Source organism: Dermacentor andersoni, chromosome 3 (assembly GCF_023375885.2).
Source record: "Dermacentor andersoni chromosome 3, qqDerAnde1_hic_scaffold, whole genome shotgun sequence".
NCBI lineage: Eukaryota > Metazoa > Arthropoda > Arachnida > Ixodida > Ixodidae > Dermacentor > Dermacentor andersoni.
The window spans coordinates 14,795,984-14,819,314 of record NC_092816.1 but is presented as its reverse complement, the minus strand read 5'-3'; the positions used below and the strand labels follow the sequence as shown (position 1 = coordinate 14,819,314).

Sequence of the window (23,331 nt, the reverse complement as noted above, 5' to 3'; positions counted from 1 at the left end):
TACACTCTAGTGGGAAAAACAGATGAGCAACAGTGCCATCTCTGTCTTCCGATAAGGAGAAGCGGTTGTAAGTGTGAATTATGCTGTAGCTGCTCTCGGCGTCGCAGCTGATTTCCCCTATATTTTGCAGGCATCCTGACAAAAACAAAGACCCCGTGGCATCTGAGAAGTTCATAGAGATTACCAAAGCTTATGAGGTGAGGCGGTGTATTATTACTAGTAGTGCACCGCGATCTCAGGTTAGGTTACCTCTACCTAATGTTGTCGTAGGTGAATAATAAGATTTTCTTTTCAAAAGATGAACAATGCAAACAAAAATTCAGTTTTTGCCGTCCTTCTGTATCAACTACTAGACAAGGCTTGTTCTGCTTATATTTGTTCATGTTGCAAGTTTGTTTAGTTTCATTTAACATGTGCAAAGTTTGGGGAGTTCTGACCTCAGTGTGTTGTGCAGCAATAGGTGCAAAGTGCACATAACCTTTCTATGAGTGACCTTAGCTTAGTCGCAGTGACACAAGCCTCAAGAAACACCTACAATCAGCTTAGTGATCGCAACTGCAGACGCAGTCCAACAATTGGACATCAGATAATCCCCGTTACAGAGATGTTGCGTTGAAAAGCTGCCTCTCATGGCAGTCTTTTCCCTACTGTAGTTCTTTTTGGAGTTCGAATTAATTTCTTAGTTTCACGTAGGGCTCCAAGGGCTATGCCATTCTAATTGCAGCTGCTGACTGACCCTGAAAGGAAAGAAAACTTTGACAAGTATGGCCAAACAGAAGACACCCCAAACTTCAGGAGACAACCTGACTACAGTCAATTCAACAGATTTGACTTTGATCCTTTTGAGTCTACGGTGTTTTCTAAAGGAAACATGAAGTTTAAATTTAGTTTTAACCAAGGTTCTGTATTTCACAAGGCTACCATCACACTCAAGTAAGTTGAGAATTTTATTTTGCCTTTAAGTAATGTTTTTCAGCAAAGTAAACATGGTCTCTAAAAATATATCTTGATCCAAATAACTTGTTTGTTGCTAATGCATCCTATGCAAACTTTGCCCCATAGAACCTCAAGAAGCTGCATTTGTGTGCTTTTCTTTTTGTTTGCGCATCTGTGAATCAAATGTGTTCTTAACTTTAGAGTTTGAACTGTGAACATCTGAAATAATTTTAATGTAATATAATTAACCTACTTCAAAAAAACTAAAGTCCAAGCCATTCATTGCTTGCAATGGCTTACTGGCTTGTAACTTTCTTTTGTTGTAGATATATTTTGCATGAAGGTAATGGGGCCCCTCTATTAACTTTTTAAGGTCATTTATCGGAAAGTTGTAGGTCATAAAAAGTAGCAAGCATCTGCACATAGAATGACTTAATGTTTTGTTGTCCCTTCCGTTCCAGGGCATATGAAAATCGGGTAGTCCCTGACAGTAACTACAAGCCATACCTAATCCTCTTTTACGGAGACCTCTGTTTTCCTTGTCTTCATGTAGAGCCAATATGGCAACGAATAGTCCAAGAAATGGAACCTTTAGGTATGTACCTTTAGGTATGTTCCCGGACATTTTTTCCATGTGTGAGTGCCTTTTGTAGCAACATGGTGAGCTCGTCATTCTACTGCTGCAGCGCAGGAAATTTTTTGGTAATGAAAATTCACTTGGCCCATCTGAGAGCTGTATGTGCAATAAGTTCACTCCTCTAACAAGATGGCCCGATTCATGATGGGGTCTGGTCTTTTCTCTATAGGATGTCTCTAGCTTTGGAAGGTCCTTTGTTGATGTTTGTGGTATGGAGGTGCAATTTATATTGATTATTAGTGTGAACTACATGATGTAGATGCATCAAACAGGTTGTAATGTGTTGATTTCGAGGCTGCATTAACCTGTGGCTTTAACCTGGCCCTGTATTGCAGTGTGTGCAGTCTCATGTCTTTTAGCACATAAGCTTAATTATTTTTGTTGTAACAAAAGTATTTCCTATTTAATCTGCTTTTTTACCTTCATGTAATTATATCAGTGCATAAGAGACCTTTCTGGCACAATGTTCTGGAATACCTTATGTAAAAAGGGGAACATATCAAGCTACGTGAAACAGCAGCAGACTTCTTGTGCCTCCTATACCCAAGTTTATTCTTATCTTAGCAACAGAACATAAAACACATTTAAATTAATTTTTTTTATGAAGTATAACTTATTTTACAAATATGAGTATTTGACAAAGGTGTGGAGCTACCAGGGTGAGGTTACCAGAGAAAGAGAGGTTTTGTCATGTTTTCATAAGATTATCTTCACACCAGAAAATATTGCTCCACACTTTAGCATAGCCAATGCAGAGTTCCCACCAAAACATGCAGACAGTATACCTGGGCACAATTTAGTTTATCTTTGTCATGTACAGTAAGCATAGCAATCACAGAATTCAGACCATAAATTTAATTCCGTAAGATGTCATTTGTCCTAAATGTGCTGCAGTATTTTTTTCCCAGATCTGAATGTTATTCCAGAAGAAAAATTTTATTATAATTGTGAGGCTGAACTATCATTTATTTTTTAAGTGTATTATAATGATTCTTTAAATGATTGACTTGGCAATCTTGGCCTGTCAATGCCACATTCTTTTATGTCACAGAGTGTTGCTTTGTAAACGGAATGTTTATGTAGTTCTCCAATATTTCAGAGCATTGGTCGTGGTAAAGGTGGCCTATTTTTTACTTGAGAATCACCGTCTTTGTAACTTCGTTTATTTGGTTCTATCCATGGCCTTTTAACATACAACACCTGAGTGAATATTCATCTTTCTCTTTTGTTGCACGGTTGCAGGTGTAGGTTTTGCTACTATTCATGCTCAACATGAATCTGGTCTAGCACATAAACTGGGAGTTGGCAGCCTGCCGTACCTGATGGGCTTGGTGGAAGGGCGCGCTATCCACTACCGTCAAGATCAACTTAGCCTCGTGAATGCCATTGACTTCTGCCGTCGCCTCTTTCCTCGGGATACCGTGACTGTTCTGGAGGACATGTCTTCATTTGATGACTTCCTTTCAGGCTGGTGTGTTTTTAGTACTGTTGCTTTTAAGTTGCTTTGTTACATGGTTTACCCGCCGTGGTTGCTCAGTGGCTATGGTGTTAGGCTGCTGAGCACGAGGTCGCGGGATCGAATCCCGGCCACGGCGGCCGCATTTCGATGGGGGCGAAATGCGAAAACACCCGTGTACTTAGATTTAGGTGCACGTTAAAGAACCCCAGGTGGTCGAAATTTCCGGAGTCCTCCACTATGGCGTGCCTCATAATCAGAAAGTGGTTTTGGCACGTAAAATCCCATAATTTAATTTTTGTTACATAGTTTAAGTAGTACTTCTGCATGTACACTTGAGTACTCTTGCTGCAAGGAAGGTTTGCTTGGAGAAGGCAGCCACACTGCTCCCACTACCTTTCTCGTCTCGCTGCAACGCCACGATGGAAGCACCTTCCCTCTTTCCCCTTTCCTTTGAGTTGTTGATCTCCGTTCATTTTACTCAGGGTCCTTCATTTTCAGGTTCTATAGTTTTTTTGAAATTCAGGGGCAAAAATCGGGCGTTACTTATTAAAGAGGAATACTGAGGAGAAATTGGGAGTAATGTTGCATGGTAGGGAAACTGGAGAAAATTGTGGGATTTGTTGTCTGGCAGCCAAAAGTCCGAGATTTCTCTGGTAACTTTTACAAACACGAGCGATGGTCTCCTTTTGGACACAAACACTATTTAACCAAGCAGAATCACTCAGAAGAACATGTAATGGCAAAGACAACTGCTCCCAAATCATGTGACGAACCCACCTCTCCAAATCCTCGCTCTCAAGCAGTACTATATTGAAAAGCAGCCAGATTAAATAAGATAATAAATAGAGACTGATCTCGCAATCTCTTTTTTACTTTGATCTCTGCATTTTTAACAAAGGAAAAATAATTTACACTGTGTTTTACACACAGGCATGCTTCGAAGGAGGGAGTCGATGGTTTTTGTATCTTCATATATAGTAGATCGTGTGCATTGGGAGCATTCCTGTGTCCATCCTAGTGCGAGGAGAGACCTGTTGGGTTTTTCATCCTTGTCAGTTGTCTTGTTTTGCTACTTCCCAGTATATGCTCTTGCAACAAAAATAATAGAGTACTGACTAAACGAATCAGCCACACTTCTTTGAATTAACGGCTGCCATTTGCAATGCAGAGAAATGTCAGTGCCGTGTTAATTTGCTTGCTAGTGCACTACCACCGTTTACATGTATGTGACGTGCAGGAAATGCAATGCAATGTGCCATTGTGATAATTATGTAAATATGGCTACTTAAAAATAGCAACAAGGTTCAGTTCACTCAACGCTGGGAGGTACTAAATGTATTCAGTTTATATGTATGCCAATTTTCGCGTGAGTATTAAAAGGCAACCTTAGCTCGGGGCATCCTATATAATTAGGGTTGTTCGTTTTCATTTAAAACCCGATTTTACCCAATTTTTACACCCTGTACATGTTTCAGGAGAGTGGGGTTAAACCCGATTTCTCCCCGAATGGACCGTCTCAGTAACAATGTGCACATTCGTGCGCTGACTGTCCGACATCCTCTCCGGGTGCCTTGCGCAATATAAACAAACAGGCGCATTCTCACCCTGCTGCTTGGAGAGTAGGTATTGCTTTTTAGCACTGCACATTTTTATCCCCACTTTCTCGACAGGTTGCCGTGAGTTCATAAGTGCACACAGCCAAAAAAAAAAAGGCTTGCAAAGGAAAGGGGCAAACACGTTTGAGGCTGACCACGCTGCGAGCACATGGCTGCCAATCAGGAAGTAACAAATTTAGGACGAAAAAAAAAGAAAAGCAAAGAAACCGGTGCTTCGCCTACTGCAGATTAGTCTCGGGTATGTGCACATGCTTCCATGGCTTTCATGCGAAAGGAACGAGCGAGGGGTCGGTGTGGGAGGGATTGAGGGACAAAGATGTTTCGTGCACGGGTTTTTTTACCAGTGAGGGCCCCAACGCCTATTGCCACTTTTCTTCAGCCAGCCTCCGGCACGGTGAGTTAGATGTGCTCGTCGGTCAGTCTTGTTGAGAGTCATGTAGCGTTCTGTATCCCTTGCACTTCATGCAGCTTATGATATCCCCTTTCGACTGCCCACAAAAGAAGGAAAAGAAGCCACTACACTCAAAATTCTGTTTTGACAGGAACAGCAAGCTTCTGAGAATAGTGGCATTGTCCCGATTTGAAAAACTTCAAAAAAGGGTCACATTTTAGTGGGAGATAGAGAGGTCCAATTTTTGGGGATGTGGCCTGTTTCAAGGGAGAGCTTATAGATGATCGTTAAGTATGGAGCAATAATGCCATGACCCTCTTTAAGAATCACCAGAGATATACCATCACGTCCAATTGCTTTTGTTTCATCTAAATGGCTTAATAAAAAATGGACACCGCAAACATCAAATTCAATGTGTGGCATCATATAGCTCTGATTGGCGTTATTCGAAAGCGACGTCTCACCACCTTACAAGAACACTGATTGAAAATACTGGTTAAAGCGTTCCGCCTTTGGGTAGTCCGACGTCACGGTTTCGCCGTCAATAGTTAAAGAAGGTATAGATATGTCTTCTTTTCGATTCTGTTTGACATATTTCCAAAACGATTTTCAGTTTTCTCTTAAGTCTTTGTTTAACTTAACAAAGAATGTATCTTTTGCAGATTTAATTGTTGCTTTCAATGGATTATTTATCTCTTGTAAGCATTTCTGATTTGCCAGACTGGTGTTGGCAGAAAAATATTTATACGCTCGTCTCGCTTTTCTTATAAATTTGCGTATTTCTATGTTAAACCAAGGTTTCTTTTTTTTTCGTTGCCGCAGGTACCTATACCTATATACCTACATACCTATATAGAACATGAATATATATACCTATATAGAACATGAATTTCGACTATTCGAAGTATTTTGTCGTGAAATGCTGACCACAAAGTTAACAAACAGCATGCATTTGATAGACACTGGAAAGTAGCTAAAAAATATATATATACCTATATATAACCTATATAGTACATGAATTACTTATACCTATATAGAACATGAATTTCGACTATTTGAAGTATTTTGTCGTGAAATGCTGACCACAAATTTAACGAACAGCATGCATTTGATAGACACTGGAAAGTAGGTAAAAAATTTTCATGTTCGTTCTAATAGCAGCATAGTCTCATCTGTCGTAGCTGTGCACTTTTCCTTGTGGAATTTGTGCCGTCCATACTCGCCATAAAGTTCTATGACAACTGCACTGTGATCACTAATACCTGGACAAACAGTCATTTTTGATACTAACTTTGGCTCGTTGCAAAGTACTAAGTCTAAAATTGAATTTTCCTGTATAGGTTTAAGTACTTACTGCTGCAATCCATTTAATACAAGTAGTTCTTCAAACTATGCATAAATACAGGACCTGTTACCAGCCACAGATCCAGCATTCCAGTTGAAGTCTGGCAAATTAATATCACCCCCTAGAAATATGCTATTACACATAAGAGATAGCATTATCTGACAGCAGTGTGAGTGAGTCGCTGCTGCCGGGTGGGCAGTAGAATGTCTCGTACACCACATTGTTTCCTTTGGGTAATTTCACAAGGCACCCGACAGTCTCAGAGTTGTTTTCGAATAAAATTTGTGTGCTTGACAATGCATTTGATATTAAAATAAATACTCCCTGCCAGGTCCATGCCTATCTTTCCGATAGACACTAAAACATGGCGGAAAGATTTCTACATTAGATGTAGTGTTGTCTAACCATGATTTCGTGCCCATCGTAATCTGAGTTTTAACAGTGGCTACTAAAAACATGAAGCTATTGACTTTGTTCTTTATGCTGCGACAATTTACAAGCATGACAGAGAGCCATTCAGGCTTCGAGCAACACACTGGTTTATCTTCGGGAACAGCATTCAAAATGCATCATTTGACTCTATCCAGTTGCGTATGCGCCTGAAGTGAAACTGGCATCCACATATCGCTATCCCAGACAAACGTTTGCCCATTGATGTTCAATTTATCATAACTCAAACGAACAAATTTTTTTTTTCTCTTTTCCCTTTCATATAATTCCAAAGCTGACGTCTTTTTTTATTGCATGGCTCGGCTGCAGTCTTGAGAGATGCTGCACAAAGTGCCCTTTAGTCTGGAAGCGTTTTTAAATATGTTTTCTCTAGCCTTCCACCGTGAAAAGCATGCTACTATGGGCCGGTTTTTACCTTCTTTGAAAACGCCTATGCGATGAGCCTGTTCAACTGAAATATTATCCAGTTTCATCATCACATCTTTGCGTGTTCCACTAATTAGTTTTTTCAGACGCTTCCCATGTCAAATTGTGCTCCCTGTCAGGCACCCCAAGAAAGAGCAAATTCTGTCCACGACTTCTATTCTCTAAATTGTCCAGTTTAGCCATCAGCTTATCTTCAGTTTTTTCCACCTGAGCAATACGACTTTCTCCAATGCTTGTCTTCTCTGTTAAGCCTGTAATTTTGGATTTTAATTCACTTTGTCTTGTTGAAATTTCTGTTAACTTCGGGACCACAGTTTCCCAGCCTGTTTTCATTTCTAAGAGAGTCCTTTCAATGTTTGTCATTTGGTCGCACTCCACTGCATACGTAGGCCCTGTATTTAGTTCTATGTCTCCCGAGATGAGCAGTAAGAATTGGTAGAGCATCAGACAGCCATCGTAGAGAGAGAACAGCATAGCATCAATAAAACACAGGCTGGCTTGTTCAAAGCATTCAACCATTTGTCGCTTGGCAATGGGGCGATGCACGCGCTCTTCCTTTCTTTATCTGTGTGTACAATTTTTAGCACTGATCCCCCTTCAGCAGTTATGGTTAACACGATTCAGAATGAGGTAGAGACGTGCCATGAGTGGGGCTGCAATGTTCTGTGCATGGGAGAGGGGATCGCCCCCATGGCAACCCCCCCCCCTCCATTCATACGGCCACTAGCGCTCGCTTTGGTTTCACATTCAAGCTTTCCCTATCATCCATGGTGCTCTTTCAGAGCCCGCCTCCTGAAACTTCCTGTTCCATGGGAAAGGGGGGAAGGAGGTGAAGGGTTTCAGCTTCCCAAACCTTCCCTCTGGCTACGCCAATGGCGAGAGCACCTCACTAGCAGTATAAGTCAGTGCTACATGAACACTGAGGCAGACGCAAGCAGATCATAGAGCATGAGCATGCTCTGGGACATGATAGAAAATGGCATAGTTTCGCTCTCTGCACGTGCGATGGCACGACATAGGAACAAGCAGACAAAACAGAAGTGCATCTTTCTTGCTACTGTATGAAGTAAAATATACACAGGCACTTGGTTTGTAGGTTTTATTATTTTTCTAAACTTTAATTCGTCTATTGAAGCAACAGATCAAAGAAATAACTGCTGTTGCTTTCAATAATTCTTAGTCACGTGCCACGATGAGGGATGTCAAAGTACTGCCTTGTACGATATACAGCGACTCTCCGGCTGGGAACGCGGTGCCTGTGAGAAGGGCAAACGGCGTTTAGTTTGAAATTTAAGCTCTCCGCGCCACGCAGGGATGTAATACTTAGTAGACACGACAGTGAGTGCGCATTACATGCACTGTGCTTGCCAGCTAAAAAGGGCCAGTCTTGGTGAGGGGCCCTTTAAGCTAAAACGAGACATATATCATATTTATATACTACGTGTATTACATTAACTCTTTTCCTACCATGGAAAAATAGCTGTTTTTTATAGGTTACACCAGATTTTTTTTTGTGAAGGAACTACTGCACACAATATTTTATGTAATCCGTAAACAAGAAGCAGAATGAATGCACTTTTCATGCATAAAAGTTTTATTAATGAGATCTATGTCATAAAAAAGATATAAAGTGCCATGATCAAGATTGTAGGTTAAAATGTAACAAAGTTTGTTAAGATATGCTTGTGTGTGCAGTTTAATCTTGATATAACGAAGTAGGTAAAATCGGTAGTTTGCTTCGGTATATCGAAATTTTGTTGTATTGAGATTCGAACTTTTATGCAAATAAGTACAGTCGCTGATCAGTTTTTCTTGCACAGAAAGCCGCCGCAGAATTTTCTGAATTATCGGACAATCGAAAAAAAGCAAAAATGATTGAGAAAACAATTCTTTTTGATGAATCTCAGAGTCGACGACAAGTGATACGGCTTCATTCCGCATCGACAATGTTGTTACGTAGGCGGTACAAATTGGGCTAAGCCAGCCACAGTTTCACCTGCACTCCAGCCCCGTGGCTGATGGAGTCGCCCGAACTAGAACGATGCCATCAGGAGAAGCACCGGCAGCAGGGAGCAAATGCTTCGTCTGGCTTTTGCTCAAACAGGTCACTGAAGCTCGAGATTATGCAACCTTCAATACTAAATGTGCGGGAAGGCAGCTTATATAATGCCACGCCATCTCAGCGTGCCCACTCATTGCACATGTGGCAGATTACCTCTAAAGCAGGGTGTGTGGCTGTGTATGCGCTCAGCTGTGCTTACAGCCATGCGCAGCGACGGCCGAGATGCGCGCCGAAAGTTGCGATGTGTGCCAACTGTCCTCCCCCCCCCCCCCTCCGCCCCACACCTCGCACACGCTTGATCGTGTTATCGTGAGCTCGCTCCCCTCCCCCTCTTTCCCTTTGCTCATGTGGGGAGGCGGCACTCGTGCGTGAAGCCACCATCTTTCTCACCTTGAACACTTTCACTCGTACCTAAAGCATGAAGTGTGCGGGGTGCGATAAGAACTTGTCGCACTTGGACTTTAGACCGAACATGATGCGGCTTGACTTGGCAGTCACTCTTGTGGTGCTGCGCGCAATTTGAGAGGTAGAAGCAGCTGCTTGTAATTCATTCATTTAACCATCTGCATCTGTGGAAGTTTCCTATTTATTTTCTCGGCATTTCTTTGCTGCGGAAGTGAAATTTCGTTATGTTGAAATTGCATACAAACACACTTTGTTATATTGAGGTTCTAATTACATGGTATTCTATGGATGAGTGGGTATGAAAAGTTAAATACTTTGTTTTATCAAGAATTTCATTATACTGAAGTTTGTTAGATCGAGGTTTAACTGTACTAAGAAAAGAATGTAACAAAAATTATGAGATATACAAAATGTATTGCTGTCTAATAGGTACTATCTCCGAAAAAATTTAATCCTTTCATTGAACAAATATTTCACTACAAAAATTTAAATGCAAGCACTACACTTTGGTGTGCCAGGCTGTGGCCACCGATGTTCCGGGCTGGCTTGCGTCGTCATCGCTCTCAAAGTCGAAAGGCAGTATCCTCAGACTGGCTGCTGGTTGATCCATCGATATAATGAGCCGCAAATACAGTGGAATTGCGAGATCTGCAATCTTTCGAAGTGCGCATGCCACTCTCAGAGGCAGCTGCTTTTGCTTTCTGCTTCGACGATTGCCAAACTTTGGAATGCTTTCAAAAATTAATGCCTGGTGGGGAAAAAGTGAACTGCTTAGAAAACGAAAATATAGTTCTCCTCCTTCACATCCTATAGGGCAGAGTATCCATGAGGGGCCCGGTAGGTCTCGAAAGCGGCGTTTTAAACCATCGATAGTGGGCGACCATTTTTTATTTCTACTTTGACAAGCGCAAGAACTTTGGAGCGCGTTCGAAAATCACTGCCTTGGGGAAAAAAGTGAACTGCTTAGAAAACAAAAGAATAGTTCTCCTTCACATCTTGCTCACAAAGGGTGAGCAGCGTGTATTAGTATTGTAACATCCGCATCTATTATTATCCTCTACGAAAGGGCAAACTTTGGGTAGAAATTGGTTTTAGTCTCATTTTTGTAAATTTTGTTCGGGGTGCGAAAATTGGGAATTATTGGGTTCTACCCAAAAACGAGGGACCCTAATTATACTTTATAATTATATCAACCAAGCTAGTTAAATTAGTTTCGGTGTCATTTTAAGGCCGTGCGGTTAATGCTATTACGTCCCTTTGCATTGATGTTGTTCAATGCACCATGACATTACACTGAGTTTCTTTCTGTGAGAGCTAAAAATATTGGCAACACATGTAACACTCAGAATGCTGCAACATGCTATTGTAATATGTGTTTGGGAATCCCGAGTTGTGCTCTAGTATTATAAGTTTGTCAAAACCTTAAACTGCCCACATTCCCTCTGCTCAGGTCCGATAACCGAGTGCGTGCAGTGGTATTCAGCCCATCGGCGTCTGTGCGGCTGCGCTACCTACTGGCAGCATTCCAGTTCCGAGAGCGTGTTCGCTTTGGCTATGTCCGACTGGGACAACCCGAGACGGAGCCTCTGCGTCAACGTCACGCTGGAGTAGGACTTCGCCAAGAATCTCTGTTGATCTTCAATGAACACACCAGTGCCCCTGTGGCCCTCCTTAGCATGGCAGAGCTAGATCCACAATCTCTCAGAGATGTGCTCAAGGCAAATCGGTAAATAAGTTTTGCATGTCTCGCTGTACATACATGTGCATTCAATTGCCCATAAATGAAATACGATAATGTAAATGCATAGTATTCATAGCCGCCTTGACCGTGGTGAAGTGCACACAAATGGGAGGTTTCCCAGCAAGTCATGTAATGTTGAGACGTCTCTGTAGAAGCAGGTTGTATGCAGGTGGGGTAAAGGGCTTAAAAGATTGTTTCAGCTTTCCAAAATTTAAGCAGTCTGAGAAAGCTAATTTAGCAAACAAGAAGTAATGCTATAGCATTCTATTCTGCCAGCAGCCGGAAAGCTTATTAATGCACTTTGTACTTCATCTTGCATTAAAGTATGACAATATTTCCCTAAATTTCTCATTACCCACATGTTTCATGTTCTCCTTGCGCCCTCCTATGTGCAGCCTGTTGCACATTGTTACGATGACGCAAAGGTAGAGTTCACAGTCACCTTACTGCACATCACTGCAAGACAACAGGTGCATTCAGGAGTTTGTGACATCGAGAAAAGATCACAATGTGCAAGGTTCTGCCAGTGAATTTGCAGCTAGTGGTGGGCTGCAGACAAGCACGTTTTATTTTATCAGCCACTGCTGCTGCCACCCAGGTGTGCGTGTGCATTATCTCGGACTTGATCTCCTGATAGGGACAACAGTATGATATGATTGCAGCTGTTGTGCTTACTGTTGTGAAAATTCTTGCTCACAGAGCTCATATGCTGCTTCCATAACAAAATTGCTGACATATTGAAAATGCAGACGATGGAGAACTACCGCATCTTGTATAAATTCAATCAGAATCACTTTGCTGTTGGGCTTAGCATCCATCCATGAAAACCAACAGATAGTTCCACCACAAGTAATACAGTTAGGTATGTAATTTCCATTAGTGATATTCATCATGTGTGTTTTTTTAATTTTGTCAGAGAAATGAAACGGGCCACCACATTCTGTATGAATTTTTGGTCGCAATTATGTATTGGCCCTGTAGAGCCTACATCAGTGTTGCAGTAGTCCAAACAAGCTAATGAGTCTGAAGAATTGGAGTTTAAAAATCGATTGGTTGCTATATTTTGACCCTGTTTTAATGAAGACGGAACTAAGATGGAATCACCTGAAGATGCAGCTGGATGCTGTAGGCCTTGCCTTTACACAAATCATGACTCAGTGAAAACTTCGCTTGCAAATACAGAATGCAGCTGCTGGAACACAGCCTTGGCAGAGTTTTGTTGTCCTAGGTGATACACAGGGGGAAGAAATCCTGCTACAGCATGTTTCTTCTTCTCAGCAGCAGAACTTCCTGGCTTGTAAGTGCCATGGCAGGTATTGGAGTGTAACAACCTGTGGGAGCAGGTAGTGAATTGTTACACATCTATTTTACGAGAGAGCAGCTGTTGCTTCGACATTGATTATGCTGAACCAAGGGCATTGGGTGTAGTTTCTGCTTGTGGCTGCTCAATGAGGTGGACTGAAGGCCCAATTTGATGTCTGATCATTCAAAGCACGTTGTTTGCCTTGCATAATGGTCAGCTTCAGCATTGTAACCTTTAAAATGAAAATGCAAAACAAAGCTTAATTGAACAGTTATATCTTTGTGAAATTTATTCACTCAAGTTCACTAAAATCTGCTGCACAAATGTGGCTTATGCAGCTGCTGTGGCAATACGTACCCTCTCTGGTTCAGTGATTCCTGTAAGAATCATAATGCTTTACAAGGAATATCTGACTCGGAAATGGACAAGAGCAGAGTCTAAGATCATAAATTCTCTCTGAAATAGTGAAAAGTCCACATATTGCCACTTGCTACAATTAAGTGTCTGAGCTGCATCCTTGGATGCAACCTAAGCTGTGTAGAATGTCTTAGCCATGGCATGGACAATTGCTGAATAATTCGTGCACAATCTTCACACAGTTGTGAATTAATGTTTAAGGCTCCACAAGCCCTACGCAGTATACGGAATTTGTGACAGGTGGCTCTCATATACCGTATTCACTCGCATAATGATCGCACTTTTTTGTCAGAAAAATTGACGCAAATTCAGGGGTGCGATCATTACGCGGGTTAAATTTCCCGCGAAAAAAAAAATTTTTTTCGTCCAGCATTTGCTGCGGGATGCGGGTGCGGGACACCAAAACAAAAATGGCGGCCGGCGGAACGCGCCGAATGCGATTTTTTTTTCTTCTCGCGAGTACATTACGTGCATTGAAACAGTTTCTTCCGTATCAGTGATGAAATAATATTGTTAATATCGGCAAGTTTGCGGCAATAACGTAGCCATGTCCACTTTGAGGGGACAGAAACAGGTGGGCGCACTTAGCTGCCAGTGACATAGAAATGCATGGCCGACGTGCTGCGGAAACTGCGGCATCTGTCTTCACTACTATCCTAATACGACACGTTTCCGCTAAGGGTGGGCGAATATCTTAGCTGTGTTGCAAGCGTCGGCGTATGAATAGGGTACACTTTCAACGTATCAGTGTAAACGTGGCTGCTATCATTGCCGCGCGCGATTTGTTGCGTGCTCACGAGTGCAGATGAAAAGAATCGAAATGCGCCTTTATTGTTTTTGTTGACATCAACCATTATAAAGCCAACCCATAATAAAGGCAAGCTTGGTTGTACCTCTTTTTGTCATGGAAGTGCGGAAAGTGATGAAAGTAATGAAATCAGGCATCTACTTAAGAATGTTTGGTGCGTGCAGGCCGCTTGGCTTGTCTTGAAGAGTCGTTCGCGTAGCATTCGACAGATGGTAAGTGCGATCATTATTAGCTAGACTTAGCACACGACATATCGCTGCGGCAAGTTCGAGGTGCGATCATTACACGGGACATAAAAAAAATCGAATTTTGACGACAATATTTAGGGGTGCGATCATTACGCGAGTGCGATCATTATGCGAGTAAATACGGTATCATCAAAAAGAAAATGATTAGGAAATGCTGTTCTCATTTTTCTAATGTTCAATTGCACAGAATATAAATTTGCTACTTCAAAAACAAATTCAGGCCAGAAAGGGTTAATGCTTTTGTTACAGTTGCTTGCAAAAAGTTGACATATATTAGGAGGCAGTATTCACACTCTGTAAACTGTGGTTGGCACAGTATCAGAGTTAGAATGCTTGACGGAGTTTCCAATGGAAAATGAGACATTGGGTTCTCAGCAGTGACCACTATATGTATTAGTTACCATAGACATTGCCATTCATATTCAGAGGGAGTTATTGTTGACCCATTGCATTGCAAGCCTACAGCGGAGTTCGTGCACTGAACATGCAACTTCATGGCGCTTGGCATTGTCCTACATTTTTGCCTTCATAAAGCTCTCACCACATAAAAAACTGTCTGTATTTGCACAGAAAAACAATGGGATAATTACAAGGCATTCTGCTGCTCTGTTACAGTAGAAGAATCGGATAATTAGAGCTGGGCTCATTTTATTCTTGTTTGTAGGATTCTACCTTAAAATGTTCTGTTTGTAGCTTGTTTTTTTCTTGTTTGTAGGATTCTACCTTAAAATGTCCTGTTCATAGCCTGACTGATTTGCTCTTTGTTCTGATTTCTCTCATTCTACAGGTTTCTGATTTTGCCACGAGTCTCATCACAGGTTCTTTTCGATGAGCTTTGCCCACCTGAAGCAATTCGTACACGTCGTCGCCTCTGTGTTGTACTCATTACAGGCAACACAGCTTTGCATGATCCAAACCGAGCACAGCTAAGAGACTACATTCAACAAAAGGGCTTTCCAGTTGAGCGTGTCAGGTAAGGTTACTTTTTTTTTCTTCTAGCTGTTGTTTACAAAGCTGCAAAAGAGACACACAGCTCTTAAAGACAAGGACTTTTTTGCCATGCAAGCTGCTTTCAGCAAATGTACAGTGTGCTGTAGCAAGGGTGTGTAGTATGATGTTTTATGGAGCATGAATATGCAAGGCTCAAAATACAATTTTTCGTTAATGTGTCTGGCAAGACTAACTGGCCCACATAATCCTGTAAATATGATGCTGTATTTCCCCATGTACAGTTGAACCCACTTATAATGATAGTTCCTTTAATGATTTATTAGACATAACAATGAGCAACCAATGCCCAGTCAACTTTCTGTATGTGTTCCATGGTAAAATAAACCACTTACTACAATGCTTCCATGCCATGTTATCAGTTATAACAATTAAATCTGGCTGCTGGGTGCGGGCGCGGAAAAGACAATAAGTGAAATCCTTGAGAAAAAAATTTGCCAATGATTACAATACTCCCTAATGCGAATTTCGAGCACAGCTGTCATGTGTTTTGTACTCGTGATATATTATGGCAAAGAATTTGATTCTGAAGGACAAGGTGCTCTTGGCGGCGACACTGAGCCTCTGCTTGGGCAGCTCGTTTAGCAGCAGTGGCAGATGAAGCACTTTCACCGGTTGCGTTGCTCATTGTTCAGAAAGAAAGCGTGAACGCGGGAATGCGTGGCTCGCGCGGAGCACATTCTCTTGTGGCGGTGGAGCCGGAAGCGAAGTAGCGCATGCGCAGTAGTTCCAAAGCCTATGCCAGTGCTTTGTTTTCATGCTGGCCACATGCCTGGTCATGCCGGCAGTCCGCTTTTCTCCTCACCCCTTTTTGCCATACTCTCCTCCGCCTTCTGCCGCCTGGTTGCGCTGCACCTTGCTCTTTGCTTTCCTCCTCACATCTTTCATTCTCTACTGCGCTCAGCTTCGCTTTCATCTTTCGCTGTTCTTGTTTGCTCTGTTATGCCGATGTCAAGTCGACGCTCACCACAGGAACATGTCGTGACGCTCGCCGCAGGCTCACATGTCATTTTGCCACAGCAGCCTTTGTGCCGCACACTCTGCACGGCATGTCGTCGTCGCATCGCATCACCGGCCTCATGCCCCTCTCCTGGCTCCCTTCCCACTCTCACGCAGACATGGCATGGAAGAGAGACGAAAGAGGCGATGAATGCATGCTGTGTGGGGTGCACCGCACGAAAGTGGGTGTGGTGAAGCAGGTTTAGTTCTTTTTTTTCTTTTCCTAGATATTGCACCCCGTTACTTTTTTTTCCGGTGCAGACACTCATTGGCCAGATTTAATTGTTATAGCCCATAACGTGGAATGGGAATATTGTAGTAAGCAGATTATTTTACTATAGAACACATGCAAAAGTTGACTGTGCATTGGATGCTCATTGCTACATGCGAGTATTGTTAAAACTTATAATGCTATATAAGTAAGTTCAACTGTACTTCTTTCTGCTTAATTTAAATGTTTGTCCCCTCAGCTTTTCTCGTGTAACCCAGTTGCAACAATTATCCCTTATAACAATTGGATTACCTTGCCACTTGATTATTGTTACAAGTGAGTTCGACTGTGTAATCCAGACCTGTATACAGTACATGTTTAACCCAACCAAACACTCACTTGTAATCTTCAGAAAAGAGAATTCTGGAAAGTTTGCATCTACAATCGGAGCAAATAATTTTATATAATAGGGATCAAATATTTGTTAAAACCCAGCACAATAGTCAGCTTAAGCCAAAGCTGCAGAAACTACAGCATAGACCACTTATAACGTAAGTCGCTGGAGTTGTGAATTTCCGCACTGTAAGTGGTACTGCACTACAGTCAAATCACAATAATTCAAACTCGAAGTGGCCCGAAACTTTGTTCAAATTAAAAGAAGTTTGAAGTAAAGGAAGCTAATTGAATGGAGGACTTACCTGCAGTGGTGCATGTGCACTGAGCTAACAGATGAGTAGGAAATTCCAGAAGATTTATTCACACATATTTACATATTGCAGTCAGCTATTAGGTGTATAGGTGCTCGTACTGTGACAGGAGGCGGTGGGTGCACATGTGTATTATAAAAAGAAAACGTGTCCCGTGACAATTGCCCCTTCGAACTTGTGGTATGCTTCACCGCGTATAAGTGCTGTATTGGGACGAAGTTGACTTTCGGGAACCGGCATTATTCAATGTGCCAAGCTTTCCGCTCTCAGAAGACATTGGGGAGGATTACAAAGGTGGAGTCAGCGCCATTGCTAACAGGGGCGAATTGTTTCAATGAAAAACATGGCACCTTACAGCAAGAAGCTTGGTAGCAAACGTCGAAGTAGCTAGGCCTAGTATTACCGTGGTGTAGCTACAGCTGCTAGTGGATCTGGGTGCAAGAGCGCTGGCTCAAGGTGGCGCAATAATTAAAATGGCGGTGTCGGCTTCGATTGATGCTGTTTAGGACCTGCAGTCATGGCAAAAAGGCTGGAAAGTCGGACGGCAAAGGTTTTTTGCATCCGAAATTTCAGGCTTTCTTATACATTGATCTATGTGTTACACGGCTGTGCCACGACACTAACAGAAGTCACTGACCCGTCACGAACAGAAGTAATCGATGATGCGTGCCTGCACACGCTTGCACACAAATTTCTGCCATGGCTTTTTTTTTTTTTCATCACGCGCGGCATTTCAGATATTTCTCCCAAGCTTTTCCTCTAGGGTGGGGTCAGAGGAATGCTAGTCAGAGGCGCCACCGTGTGGCTTGGTACACTACAGAGAGCATTGTCGGAGCACGTTATGTTCGACTTAACCTTCGCAAATGCTTGTGCGCTCCAATTACCGGGCGTTTTCGCCCATTAGGGTACACATAGCTTTGACGAAATAACAGCGTCAGTTTGAATAAACCGAATGTTCAAATTTAGCGTGTTTGAATTAATGACATTTGACTGTATAATCAAAACATTTTTTAAAAGCTGTGCACGTGCAAAATATGTAGACCAAGCAGCTGCATGTATCTGGGAATTAAAGCATACGACCGGGATGTGTCCTCACTTTCATTGGCGAGGTGGTTCCTCCGTTTTCCAAGTGCTTTAGCCACTGCAGAGCATTTCGTTGACTGTGCCAAACCGCAACCTTGGCTGCCAACTCCTGATGACAGAATGCTGGTTAGGCCTAGCTGGTGGGGATGTCGGGTGGCATGCCGTCGCTAAATATTCGCCCTTGATATAGGATGTGTTCGTACCTGTACACGAATACAGGGAGATCTGGCGCAAGATCCCGTGCACCGGCTGAACTGACACCAGCATGTGTGAAGCAGGGTTTGCAGGTGGTCAGGTGGCAACTACCACAAACATGTATAGGAACATTTTGTATGTGCGTGTACTGGTAGGAATGGCAAAAACACACGTGTGGGCAACATTCTGAGCTGATAAATTTGCACAACACAGTGTTAACTGACAGTGTCATGGAGTCAAGGTTGCACATGCAATATCTGTACTTCGTGACAACACGCATCGCGATAGGTGGGTGTAAAGCACATTGGCTGCCTTATTCGATTTTCCAGCGGGGCTGGAGTTGTAAAAAACAACAAATTGGTTTTGCCGTTGAAATACTTTTTTCCCGCCTGCTTAATAATTCAGAAATTTTCAAGAGCTTATCTGTGGCCAGAAATATCAGTCGGCAACTTTCTGCACACAAACTGAAGAGCCAAAGAGCGGAAATGTGCACTTGTTTGATGCGAACACCATGCTGCTGACAAGTGGCCAGAGCGAAAGGCTTCTCCATTGCTTAGGCAAGCCCTGCACGCCTGTGAGCCAGAACGCTGCCACCGCATTTTTTTTCCTCTGTTCCTTGTTTGTTCACTTGCTTTGCATCTCCTCATCTTACTCCGTATTGCTGTCATTGCTCTCCCCTCAGCTGATGCACCTCATTAAGGAGCATGCTCACTGCCTCGCTTGTCTGTGGGATTTTCCGGCACCCACATTATAACCGGTATTTCATCTCGCACTGCTAAACTATAAGTTGTATGCGTATACATAGAGTTCGATGGAAAAATAAATGGGAGTCAGGAATGACTGCATTATATCCGGTCTTGCACTATACAGTGAAACCTCGTTAAACCGTAGTTGGCCGGAGCTCGGAAAAAGTACGTACTAAATGGTAGTACTGTTTAACCGAATAGCATGAGATCGCCCACTTACCTGTCGAAAACGGAACTCAGAGAGAGTGCGATGAAAGGGGAAAGAAACATGCAGGATTTATTCACTTCGCACGACAAAAGTGTTATTTTCGTTTGATGCCGCGGCGGCCTAGCACGACGACGACAGCGGCCTCAAACTTACTGAAGCTACGTGCCAGCTTTTCAGCCAGCCCCCTCTTCTCGGCAAACACTCGCATGGCAGAGTCCTCGTTGACGTTACGTATTGTCCGTGCACACGCGCAGTAGTGCTGCAGAAGTCCCGGGGGTGCCTTTTTCATTGCCGGGTGCCGGAGTTCGGAATACTTTTCATTTGGAATAGAGTTACGTTATTGCGCCCCTGTTCTGTCGCGACGATTGCATTCATGAGGCTGATGTAACGCGTAGCTTATGCCACTGTCGGGCCTGAATCGCCCGTGCTGTCGCTTTCCGTGTCGTCCTCATCAGTGTCGCTTGTCGACACTTCGGCAACAACACAGGCAACAATGGCGAAAAGTCGAACCTCGTAGCCGACATGTCTTCGCGGTCGCAGCAGCGCTGCCGAGCAACTTCTTCGCATTCCAAATGCCACACACTGCAGTCAAACGCAGATCCCTGTTGCTTGCTGGCGCCGACTTCTTCGTGTCACGTTCGATAGCACGGACGATGTCTAATTTTTCTTCTATGCTAAGCACCCGGTGTCTTTTTTATCCGAGCTTCAGAACGACGCGAGTCCTCGCTTGCATGACGCCATAACGCTCTCTGGCACGGCGTCGAAATGATGTTGATGTTGATGTGGCTTCACGCGCAAACGCACAGGGCGCTTGGAGGCCGTTCCGATCTCTGAGGCTTGTTGTTCTGCCGGGCCGCCCGATGGAGACGGCGCACCGCCGTGTTTGCGCTACGAAAAGTTGAAACGCTACGTTTTAACCGATCCATACGCAATAAGCTGGTACGGTTTATGCGGATACAAAACACATTATGTTCAATGGCCGCTGAGTCGGGGATTTGACTTTACTACTTTTAAAACGAAACTACTGTTTAAGCGGGTACGGTTTAACGAGGTTTTACTGTATGTGGTTACGTTATAAGTTATCTGAGCTGTATATTGCATTTTGTACGTTAGCTGTCACTAGTTACACTTATAGTGTAGTGCTGCTTCACAACTATAAGTGTAACCATTGCAGAGAAGCCACACGTGAAAGCAAAATTAATGTGTAATCCACGTTGCACTTGTTTCCAGAATTTTTGTTGTGTGTTAAGAGTACAAAAATGCAGTATATATTAAGTAAAAGTAAATAGTCATCCTATGACTGATCAAGGTGACAATGCTGCTGTTTCTTTTTACTTCACTTCTGGTGCGCAGGTTTATGTTTGTGTACAAGGAAAAACAGAAGGAGTTTGTGAACACCCTGAGCTCGGGTGAGGATTCACCTGAAGACCCTGTCCTTCATATGGTTATCTTGTGGAGGAAAGACCACAACTTAGTTCAGTATCAATGGATTGAGGCACCGTGGCTTGACGAGCCCCAGAAGGTGAGCTTTTGGCTGTGGTCGTGGGTGCAGCTTAGAAAAGCTCGCTTTTTAAAATTTTTGTAAACACTATCATTCTGGATTCCTGGCACAATTACGTATTAAAAAGCCCTCATCCCACCTTGTCTGAAATTTTTATGCACTGGCAGTTGACAGATGCTGTCTGTGGCTTCAGTGTTATTCAATTGCTTAAAAAAAATATTCTGGCATTTTTTTTAAGCAATTGAATAACACTAAAGCCACAGACAGCATGTGTTTAGTCCCGCCTCGTCCTGTTGAAAGGGAAATAGAGTATTGATTCACTGATTGATTGCATTGAGGCAGTGTTGTGAGATGGTCATGTAAGTCTTGCATGAAGCAGGAATTCTGACCCATTGCTTTAAGGGGGGACATGGCTCTTTAGGACAACAAAAATTGCCAAAAAGTCGACTTCTGGAAAATTGAATTTATGAAATCTGCAGCTATTGTTCCGTAACTACACAAAGTTTCTCGACTCTTGAATCAATATTTTAGCCACAAAATCACTTTATTTTGTCAATACCTGCAGAATTTCAACCAATGTTATTGCAAAAATGGTACCTTTTTCGCGAAGCGCAGCTGCTGTTTCACGCATCATAGCGTGGATATCTTGGTGTCATTTGAAGGAGCGATCTTTCTTCTTAAAATTCGCGCTGACTCCGGCTCCATGCTGCCATTGGCTTCGGGAAATTTCCGCGCCAAAAGAGAGTCCCAGCACGGCCCCTTATTGGTTGTTTAGTGCATGTAACCTGTGCTTGGCATATGATTGGCAGGATTCCTTTCTCGTCGTCTGCATCACGCTCATATGCGCGGTCAGCTGTGCGCCCTATTGTCCGAGCATCGAGTCATTGCGAGTGAAGTGACACCGTACTATGCGATGGCCGATAAAAAATTTCATAAGAGAAATAAGTTTGGTGCAAAAAAGGTGCAACGTGCGCTTATTGACAACTTCAAGAAGCGTAGCGCGACAGATCCGGACGTCGAAGCCATCGCGGCCCCCTCTGCACCCACGTCTGCTGACGCCGCCGATGTAGGCCTAGGCCTAACAAGCCCATCGCCGTGCGAAGGTGCCGAAGGTCACGTTTGTTGTGATACGTGATACGAAGTTCCTGAAGCCCGCAGAATTGGAAGCGGGCAAAAAAGGAACCCCAAAAAAGCTCCAGCGGCTGTTGTCCACTCCTGCGACGGAAAGGAAGCGAGATCTTCTGATTGATAACACCAATGCGGCCACTGAACCCGTTGAACCACTTGGTGGGACTGTGTTTACTATAGTAAGTTTAGATGCGGTGAACATTCTGCTTGCGCGAATGATGTGCAGGGTATGCAATGGCGGAGATATGAAAATCGTCAGAGGTGAGCACGAATACGGACTCTCTGTCAAGTTGATTCTTATGTGCAGGAACTGTGGTGATGTGACGTCGACGTGGAGCTCGCCGCGCATCCGCGGTGAACAGAAATCAAACCCGTTCGCTGTGAACGTTCTCGCTGCTCGCTCAATGCAAGCAACGGGAAACCGGCAAACAGCCCTCAAGTATGTGTTTTCCACTATGAACATTAGCCGTCGCACACTTCACACGAAGACGTGGCAACACTACGTGAAGGAAAAGCTGACTCCCGCCGCCGATCATGCTGCCCGAAACGTAGGAAGTGAGTGTGTGCGTTCTGTTCGCGAACTTTACAATTAATTGTGTCTCGACAACCCCGGGAGCATCACGGTGTCGTATGATGGGTCGTGGATGACCCGCGGACACACCTCTCACATCGGCGTCGGCGCCTTGATTGAACCGTTTACGGGTCTTTGTTTAGATTACGTTGTATTGAGTAATTTCTGTGTGGGATACGAGACGGGCCCAAATGAAGATGACCCTGGTTTTGGAAATTGGGAGAAGAATCACCAGTGTCAGAGGGACACTGAGAAAAAATCGGGAGAAATGGAAGTGGAGGCTACCCTCATTCTGTTCAAGAGGTCCCTAGAACGGCACAACCTCTGTTATACCACTATATTGAGTGATGAGGATAGCCGTACCTATCTTGCACTGGAAGAGGAAAATGTTTACGGTTGTTTGAAAATAGACAAGGAGGACTGCGTAAACCACATCCAGAAACGCATAGGTACGACATTGCACAACATTGTTTCGAAAAACAAAGCTTCTGGCCATCAGAGCTTCTGTGGAAAGGGTCGGCTCACAGCAGACCTTATTACAAGACAATAAGCTCATATTACGGATGGGCGCTAAAAACGCACAAGGGAGACGTGGACGCCATGCACAAGGCAGTGATGCCGACTTACTATCATATCACCTCCACTGACTGAATCAAACCACACTTTTTGTCCAACAGGCCCCAACTCGTGGTGCCGTCAAAATGCCGCAGAGGCTAGGGGCGAGCCAGCA

The 23,331-nt window shown here is 43.3% G+C and overlaps 1 protein-coding gene across 2 annotated transcripts in view; it reads left to right on the top strand.

The window, feature by feature from the left end:
- l(3)80Fg (dnaJ homolog subfamily C member 16 l(3)80Fg) overlaps positions 1 to 23,331 on the top strand; it is a 74,729-nt gene that overhangs the window by 602 nt on the left and 50,796 nt on the right. Inside the window, exons 2-8 of one of the 2 annotated variants that reach the window (XM_050169688.2) lie at positions 131 to 197; positions 725 to 933; positions 1,398 to 1,531; positions 2,816 to 3,044; positions 11,178 to 11,453; positions 15,032 to 15,217; positions 20,755 to 20,923. In XM_050169688.2, coding sequence (XP_050025645.1) covers positions 131 to 197; positions 725 to 933; positions 1,398 to 1,531; positions 2,816 to 3,044; positions 11,178 to 11,453; positions 15,032 to 15,217; positions 20,755 to 20,923 — 1,270 coding nt within the window. The remainder of the gene's footprint in view (positions 1 to 130; positions 198 to 724; positions 934 to 1,397; positions 1,532 to 2,815; positions 3,045 to 11,177; positions 11,454 to 15,031; positions 15,218 to 20,754; positions 20,924 to 23,331) is intronic. The other variant, XM_055065599.1, reaches the window with a different exon arrangement.